This window comes from Mizuhopecten yessoensis, unplaced genomic scaffold (genome assembly GCF_002113885.1).
Source record: "Mizuhopecten yessoensis strain PY_sf001 unplaced genomic scaffold, ASM211388v2 scaffold5519, whole genome shotgun sequence".
Taxonomy (NCBI): domain Eukaryota; kingdom Metazoa; phylum Mollusca; class Bivalvia; order Pectinida; family Pectinidae; genus Mizuhopecten; species Mizuhopecten yessoensis.
In genome coordinates, this window is record NW_018406089.1 from 2305539 (window position 1) to 2315466 (window position 9928).

Sequence of the window (9928 nt, forward strand, 5' to 3'; positions counted from 1 at the left end):
CATATTTTGAAATGAATTTTAAACAAGCATACAATGTTCTAATCCAATCGTAGTTTGTCTTCCATTTATCGAAATATTATGACAATGATTTTTGTTACTATTAAATCAGTACGTCACAAATTGTTTCTTGAAAACTTGCTGAAAATTTTAAATATTTACCTGAAATTTGGTATTTACCATAAAATCTGAAATTTTAGCAGCATCTGGGAAAAAAGTTCTTAATCAATTTTACATCGGAAAAAAATATTTTGGGCTTAAAACTCAATAAAGGTATTTTTCTCTCACTTATCTGTAAGAAGTATTTTAATCTACAATAAAATAAGGACATATACTAAACAGGTTGAAAAGTATAAACTACCTTGCAAATGGACACATTTGTACGGTTTTTGAGTTTGCGTATATCAAATAAAACCTAATCTGCCAATTTTATCATTTGTTTGTTTTACAGATTATTCTCCTTGCTGCGTGGTGAATTTACTTCAGTGCATGGCAAGAGCGTACCAAATGTTACTTCAGGACCGGAGGTCATGTGATGCCATAACGGATTTCACTTCCTGTTCTTCTTTCTCTTTCCGCTCCTATGACAGTCAGCCTGCGGAAAAGATATTCCAGTCGATAATGACACTCACTCGGACTTGTATCCATTCCCGGAAACCGTAAACAAACTGAGCGGAATGAGGACACGAGCAATGCGATGAGTAATTACGTGTTACTTGATCGAAACTATGATAGGTATTGGATAACGGGTAAATGTCTTTTCGACGCAAATTTTATTTTAATTGAAAAAGACCCTGGTTATCAACACAAAGCACAAAAGAGTTAAGAATCTAATCAAGAATGAAAATATACATTGTGACGTATTTGTACAGACAAGCAATCGATTCAAACCGCAGGAGGGGATGTAACTCTTGTACTACATGATACTTGCACTGATGAACAACGACGTTATGCTAGAATTTTAACTAAGTCATCTTACAAAACAATACCCGGTTTTTTTTTTTTTACTTAACCTTACCTTCATTAAGTTTTTGCAAATGGATCAATTGTAGATACAACATAACTGATTGGTTGATGCAAGTACAATCTGTTCGCTTGACCCACTGTATAAAGAGAACATTGAAGGAGAGTACTAGTTGTTATTCCTTGTGGTGATTTTATTGTAAACTGAACCTATGTTAGAGACCATTTGTAGTGTCCCTATTGTAGTGATATAATTTTGAATCGAATCTTTACTAAAACAAGATGTAGAGATACCAGTTTGATGATTTCCACGGGGGTCTCGTACTTCATTTCAGTTGTAAAAAGTTGGCCAATCAACACAGTGGTCTTTAGGGCCAATAAAAGGTAAATAAAACACGTAAAATGAAATGACATCAAATAAACTAAAAGATAAAAAGACAAATGTTAACTTAAAAACCAAAAGTGGATATGGTAAGTTATATTTTTAGGTAGGTTAGAACTGTTTTGATATTTACCGTTTCGAAGGGAGAGTTGTTAGATTACTATAGAATTGTTCTCGTGTTGACTGGTCAATAAAATAGCAAGTGCTTTACTGTAAATGGTTCGCAAGAAAACTTTGAAGAATATTTCGATCAGTGAAATACTAGCATTAACTCATAGTATTACCTCACAATGTCAAGATACATTATGTTGGGTTCCCGGACATTTGGCATTACCAGGCAATGAAAAGGCAAAACGCACCGCCAACGCGGCTTTATTGCTACCACCTATTACTTTTAAACTGGTCAATAAAATAGCAAGTGCTTTACTGTAAATGGTTCGCAAGAAAACTTTGAAGAATATTTCGATCAGTGAAATACTAGCATTAACTCATAGTATTACCTCACAATGTCAAGATACATTATGTTGGGTTCCCGGACATTTGGCATTACCAGGCAATGAAAAGGCAAAACGCACCGCCAACGCGGCTTTATTGCTACCACCTATTACTTTTAAACTGGTCAATAAAATAGCAAGTGCTTTACTGTAAATGGTTCGCAAGAAAACTTTGAAGAATATTTCGATCAGTGAAATACTAGCATTAACTCATAGTATTACCTCACAATGTCAAGATACATTATGTTGGGTTCCCGGACATTTGGCATTACCAGGCAATGAAAAGGCAAAACGCACCGCCAACGCGGCTTTATTGCTACCACCTATTACTTTTAAACTTCATTTTACAGATTTTAAATTGTTTACAAATTTTGTTAGATCAAAGCAGCAAAATAATTGGAATTAATGCATTGACAACAACTAAACTCTTTAAAACCCAAATTCGGGGAATGGTATCCAATTTTTATTGAAAACAAATTTACTAATTAATTAGTTCTTAATATTCATCTCAACATCATGCATGTATTATTACTATAACATCAGCTTCGGAATAAGTACAATGGAAGTAAATATAGTCGAAACGTAGAGCATTTCTTAGCCCATGCTACAACAAGCCATCCCCCAACAAGACATCATCAAAGGAGGGCTCTCTTATATCGTTTGTTATCAACTTTCTTTCTACTTATCCATATCTTTGTATACTGACACGCACCATTCTAAAACCCTTTATTGTAAATAATCTATATGTATATATCCTTGTATTCTGATACGCACCATTTCAATACCTTTATTGTAAATACTTTGTATGTATTGAATGAATAAATGTTCCGCGATAATAAACTCATATATATATATACGCTGATCGTATCGACACATAGGCTTTCGACATGATTGACCATATAATGTAATTTTAGTATAAAGAACATTTTTTGTTTCACTGTTTTGTTCCTGCACATACTAACTCCGTCGCCGAGAAGAGTCTTGGTAACACTTAATACAATAATTTACACATGCCACGCAGGTACATTGTCTAAAGCAAACTGTTTACGACGAAATTTAAAGAAACCATATATATATATAACTATATTTTTGTGTCTTTAAAGATATCAAGATTTGGTAACATTTCAATAATTCATCTAATTTCAATTTCAAACACGCGAACACACTGAAAATCGATAATAGTAATAAACTTATCTTTTGATTTCATACGATCGAAATATACTCTTGCCTGATTGCTGAAGTAAAATTTTTGATATTCCGCCGAAATGAAAACTTTGCATAGGTAGGTATTGTGTGCATATAATGAAATAGGACGTAGAGCCTGTTGTGTAGTGTGTATGTTTAAACAATGGGGAATAATTACGAAAAGTCGTTATGGTGTTATATCATTTTCGGTCATGTACATGTGTTAAGTTTGAACATTTTGTAAATATTTTAATATACACATAATGAACGATTCTCGGAAGTATGTTTTCAGTCAATCTGATCAAAATAATTCAGAGATAATGTAGCGGAATTAACGTCTTTATTTTAGGAAACGATTGCATGTTTACTTATACTGACGTTTTTACGCCTATTGAAGTTTCAAAATATATTTTGTAATTGAGCGAGTACCACGAGTTAACTCAGTTATTACAATGTTCGACATTAAAAACACTGACTATTAATGATTGACTAAAGTTAGATTTTATGACGTCTTTAGAGTCCAAAAGCATCGTACGATTATTTATAGTCTTAGTTGCAATACATTCAACCACCCACTCACTTGAGTTTGTTGAGGATTTCTCGCCCAAAGATAACTATTAAAACTAAAAAAGAAATGAACTATAAAGTAACATGTGTCGTTATTGAACTAGGTGACGGCATTGAGGATGTGAAAGGGGAAAACAGTTATGAAATAATAAAAAGAGAAATTAAGGGGAAAAAAAAACATGTTTAAAATGAAGCCCAGACGACTTCATCAATTTCCCTGGTGGCATTATATGATTACAATAAATACGAGATGGTATCTTTTTATGAGATAAAAGTGACATAATTTAGAAGTGAGATTACAGTTTTCGTACTGAGCGTGTTTTACTGTTGTTAAAACTGTTATACAATTATTGATATATAATGAGGAAAACAGCAAATAATGACTAAATGCTGCAAAACGAGAATAAACTTTCATTCTTGCAGTTGCCTTTACTACATAAGTGAAACGCTGCAGGTAGTTTTTGAGGAATTTCTGTAGAATGGGGGTTTCGTCAGCGCTTTTTAATTTGGGATTTGTTGGGGGGGTGGGGAGGGGGGTAGACGGTGTCTTCTTAGGCACCCTTAATCCTCTGTCTTAGATAATTCGAAGTGTTAAACCCACTTAACACAAAAAAAATAGTTGATTTGTCAGTAACATTGCTAATCAAGTTTACAATAGATTCATCTATATATTGATAAAACACAAAAACTGGCAATTGCATTGAGATTTAACCGGCCGATCGTTATTAAAAAAGTCCCTGGTTTCGTATGAAAATCAAGAATATGATTTTGAGATAACACTAAAAGTGATTTTTAAATATTTTAAACATTTTAAAAACAATGTATGTCTACATGTATAACATTGTTGATGTGATATTGGTTGTGAACCTGACATGTACTTATTACCTTCACTGATTGTGTAAAAAAAATGTACATTATGAATAAACATAATTGTCCTTGTATTCGTTATTCCGTACTTTATTTATGTATTTGTATGCAGAGTAATCCACAATTATCGTTATTAAGTACTTAGAAAATAGTTATTTTATTGTCTATCCAGGTCGGATTCTGTTTTAAACAATGTGAAGTGTATCTACTCTGTCAGAGTTTGTCAAGACTGTAAAATGCAAATTGCGATTTTACGGGGAGAAAGCCAAAGCGTCAAATGTTACCAACAAGAATTATATTTTGTTTTCCGCCAAGTCATACGGATACGTACTTAGTATATCATAACAAAAAGGCTACCGTGAAGCGGTACATAATACGCCCGTCACACGTTAAGTGAGCAGATATTGCATCATTAAAAAACATATGTGTGCGTAATTGATGATAAAGAGGAGAAATCAACATATCTGGTAGATCAATGGGTGCAATAATGAATGCAATATTAATGACGCGCCTTCCTAACGGACGTCATTCTATGTACATGTATCTGTCACCAAGTTTGCATTCATATTGGCTAAAACTGCAATCGGACAGACGTTCAATCGTTATATTTACATTTCCTCATACGACATGTCGTCTATTTATTAGTCGGATGAGCTTAATTTATATTTCCTGCTTTCGCAAAACCTCACTGGTCCAATTCTTGGAACAGCCACAGACGGCCATTATCGGACCGCAAACTTTCCAAACAACGGTCGCCATAAAAAAATGTAACCAGTCGACAACTGTTAAATGCAGTTAAATGCTCTAGTTATATGTGCAGATTATTCTAATAGAAATGTAACTTCCTATTCTGGTTGTCTTCATTGTCTGCAAAACCCGTCAAAATGCGACTTGTAAGAACCAAATGACAACAAGATGGCGGCTATCGTATCGGTGGGAGTGGTTGCTAATACTGACGTCACGGAAACCATTGGCATGTGACCAGATAATGCAGACTGTAGTTACTGTCCAATAACTTCAGGATGACTTTCCATTGAGTAAGTGGAAAATGGGAAGGACATATGTAAATATAACATCTTGGAATGCATATAATACTGCATTGCATGAACCCTAAGGGAATAATACATCTTTCAAATTACAGTTAGATAATAGTTCTCGTGGTAATTAACCTTCCTAAAGTGTATCAATTACAGTCTGAAAGTGTTGGTTTTAAACTTCTCCAAGCTTTCATGGTAATAAACCGTCATATGCAGTTTGAAGGTAATCTACAGGAACTTACTCGAGATATCGAGGGGACACTTTTACAGAAATCTCTAAAAGGGTATAACTCAGTCATTAAAAGAAAGATTATTATGGTTATCGAACTTGACCAAACTGTTATCGTCATAATCCTTCCCATGAAGTTTGCAGTTGATTCGTTTTAATTTACTAGGGATACGGAAAAAGTAGATAGAGCTGCTTAGGCAGCACTTAACCTCAATACGAAAGATATTAAACTGCCTTACTCTGACTTTAAACCTTCAATAACTAATTTTATTAAAACTAATTGGCAAAGTAAATGGTATGTGAAAAGAAACAATGAGTAGGTTCATAAGCAAATGGTAGAGCAGACCGCAGAGAGGAAGTTGTCCTCTCGCGACTATGGATAGGCCATACCTACATCACACATAGCTACATTTTCATGGGGAAGACCAACCTTGTTGTCTTGCCTGTGATCAGCCATTTGCAGTCCAACACTTTATGATTGAATGCGCTGATTTAAAACAAATACGTGTCAGAATTTATAATGTACCCTCTATGAAACGTTTATTCGATACAATCAATCTATGATTATTTACATTCAATTAATCTCTATAATAAGATATGATATATTCGTAAAAACAATAAAAAAAAATTACACTGTTGTTTGGCCGTAAATGACTCAAATTGTCGATGGGCCGTAAAACAATAAAAAAAAGGGGGGGGGGGATTTGATAGGGCTTGTCCGAGCTCTCATAGTCATTAATTTCCTATGAAGCTTTAATTTAATCTGTTGAAACTTACGGACACGTTGCGTGCCCGCCCGCTGATCACGTGATAGTATCCATCAACATGTAACATTTAGTTTACTCAATATATGACATATATATTTTGTGTTTTTTAAATCAACAATTGCCAAGTTCATTACATGTTACTGAAACAGTGTCCGGTCGATATATCGGGTATTTTTCATGATTTATTTTTTTGGTTTGAAATTAACTGCTTAAATAACTGGATTTTACAACTACAATTGTATGATATCCGAATGATTTGTGGAATTATCACAAGAAAGCGAACTGTTGTTAGCTAACGATTTATGTGTGCTGATAGATGCATTTTATATCCTGAAACAGTCAATGTGTATTTTATGTGGTTACACTGTAGCTCAGGTTACGAGTACAGTTAATGTGTGAACGAGTTGACTGACAGATTTTAGCTACGGTATACTTATGAACCAATGTTTCAGTTATCCAAACAGTCCTACATATGTTTGTGATAACAAAATGAATAAAACGTTATCAATGTAGGAATCAATTACCACATTTGGGACTGACACTTTATATAACACTGTAAGTTGGCAGTCACCAGCCTATAAAGAGCCCAGAAAATTCTAAGTAATACGAAACAAGTTGAGGCTACCTCCCCTTAATCGGTTATTTTCAGGCGTTTGTCGATAAAAGAAAATGTAAATGAATGTATATCTGATAAAATGATGCATTGTGAACGGGCCCGTATGAAGATGTCTTGAGGGTTAATAAAGTATATATAAAACATGTAAAAGGATATAACATCAAACAAACGAAAACATGAACAGACAAACGGCATATTAGTGTATCACAGGAACATGATATGCACCTGTGCGTCAAATATCCGTACACTTTAATATGGTTTGCCTTGGTGTCTCATCAAAAAATGCTATCCACCTACCCTACTACCTACTGTGGCACCTTGGAGTGATTTAATCTTATTCAGTGAACGTCTAATCTATGGTTTGCTTAGAGACCATTTTAACCCGATACCTAAGTGGACTGCCCTACGTGCGTAAATTATTCATTTTAACTCTGGAGTAACCATGTCGCTGATGCCGGTGCATGCAATGATGTAGGGAGTTCACCTATTTATGCAAAGAAAAAAAATGTCATAGTTTTTGTTATTCTTTTTGTGATTCTGGTTCCTATTTTTCTTTTTTTAAATTCATATATATGAACAGTAAGAGACTTGGTAACCAGTATTTCAAGTATCTCTCGCTGTGCAGAAAGGTGTGAAAAACTAAGTCTATTGAAGAGATATAGCCAGTATTTAATAGTTATCCCAAACGTGTGTATATTTAAAATAAGTACAACTCGTAATAATTTAAAATAATAAATTATTCATTCTAAAAATCTCAACAATGATATATCACTTTAGTATTGTCATAACTTATTATTATTATTATATGCTTAAAGGCCGTGATTCAGGGCAATGTGTGTATATTGGTGTTATCTAGGACATTCACAGTATCAATTCTGCCACTAAAACGCACATACCACATAAAACAATTACTGTACATCCAGACGACAACCCTTGGATGACGGGTGAAATTAGCCATAAATTTAGACAGAAACACAGATTTCATAGAAAAGTTTAAGATAAAAATAGAGAACAAGACTGGACTAAGTTTAGAACTTGTCGTAATGACATTATTGATCTTATTAGGCAAACTAAGGATAATTATCTAAACAAAAAAGGCAAAATTATCTTGTTGACAAATAAGTTCATCCAAAGAAATGGTGGCAAATAGCAAAAACTATTCGTAAAACTAATTTACCTAAACCTAGGTCAATTAAGGGAACAACAACAAATAAATATATTGTACAGGTAAATCATTTTATTTATGAACTATTGCCTATGCCCTCTACTTGAGCTGCACATACATATCAATACATAATAACAACCAATTGGATGCATATTTACAAATAACCTAAAATTTATTTACAAAAACGTCCAGCAAAGAACTTACGCTAGGTGCGCCACCTAGCAAGTAGTAAGTTAGAGTTGTTCCCCTTGACTACGCTTTACCTAAACCTACGTCAATTAGGGGAACAACAACAAATAAATAAATTGTAAAACATTTTCTTTATGAACTATTGCCTTATAGTGAGATTTAAACATGTAAAGGAAATGAGAAAATATGATAAAAACATTATAACTCTATTTAAAGTCAACTGGCGTGACTATAATTGAACCATTTGACTCTTTAGAAGAACTTAATACACATTGTAACATAATTACACTGCATGTTAATATGCACGTAAAAATATTGATCAACTAATTAATCCCAGTAAAACAATCAACATATTCTCCGTCATATGATTATGTCCTGTTTAATTGACTTAATTAGCAAATGAGGTATCAGTGAACACTTTTGGTGTTTTCGAATGGAAATAGTGGTCGAAAAGCACAGATTCTGTTTTCCATCTACCGATTTTTCTGACAACATTTGGATTAAAGTCATTCCCTATAGCACACGTAGCACAAGTTGGACGGAACGACTTGGCAGAATAACCGAGGTTCTCAAGTCCAGCTAATTGTACTGTTTCATTTAGAATACTAGCTACCGTGGAGGAGTTAATTGCTTTATACGGTTGACGTAACCTCAAAAAAAAAAAGTCATGGGGATCCCGCAAACTGTCCGTTTTTTCAATGTAGTCCCTGAAGGCTCCTACTGGATCCAACACGAGTGAGGTTGAACTTGTACTTCGAATCCATCCCTTTTTGTGTCATTTTTTTATCCCGCAAAAACTGGAATTGAAGGGAACCATCGTCCTGAAAGTCGAGTTGACGCGTAGAGAACACGACACTGCCATCTACTGTCTTAGTCCTGGGGGCAATATCAGCAGACAAGTTGAGTAAAGTTATCGCTTTTAAACGCAAATCTTTTATGCACAACTCAGAGTTATATCCCCATGATTGAAACAAACAAGTAAATTCGTCCACATGCATTACCGTAGATTTGTTTACAGGGGCCTGAGTATAAGCTCTCACAAAAGCCTGTGTCATTTTGAATATTGACGACGACCGTCCTTGACTAGAAACTCCTATAGCGTCATACATCGCGTTTATCGCTGCAACAGCACACCATTTATACAAAATTGGTTCCCCTTCACCCAAAGATGCTTCATACAAAATGATGTCATTCCTACAGGAGAAGGAGGATTTTGAAGAATTTGCTATGTTTCCCCTATTGGGCCCCACCCTTCTGGCCACACTCGCTGTTAATACGAAACTGAGACCTATTTGCCCAAGGATGCTCCAGACTAACTTAGGATACAATCCCTTAATCCCTATGGTAGAAGAATTATAAAGGTTTAACCTCTATTTCACCTATTGAGCCCACCCCTCAGGTCCCAGGGGGGCCACTCCCACCGTTTCTACAAAATTAGTTCCCCTTTACCCAAGGATCCTCTACACCAAA

At 34.6% G+C, this 9928-nt stretch overlaps 1 protein-coding gene across 1 annotated transcript in view; it reads left to right on the forward strand.

Moving 5' to 3' along the window:
- The window catches only part of LOC110450847, a 71963-nt gene extending 67440 nt beyond the window's left edge, over positions 1 to 4523 (forward strand). The window contains exon 6 of the mRNA XM_021498618.1: positions 449 to 4523. Within this exon, the coding sequence (XP_021354293.1) occupies positions 449 to 660 (212 nt within the window). The 3' untranslated portion in view covers positions 661 to 4523. The remainder of the gene's footprint in view (positions 1 to 448) is intronic.
- Positions 4524 to 9928: the final 5405 nt, after the last annotated feature.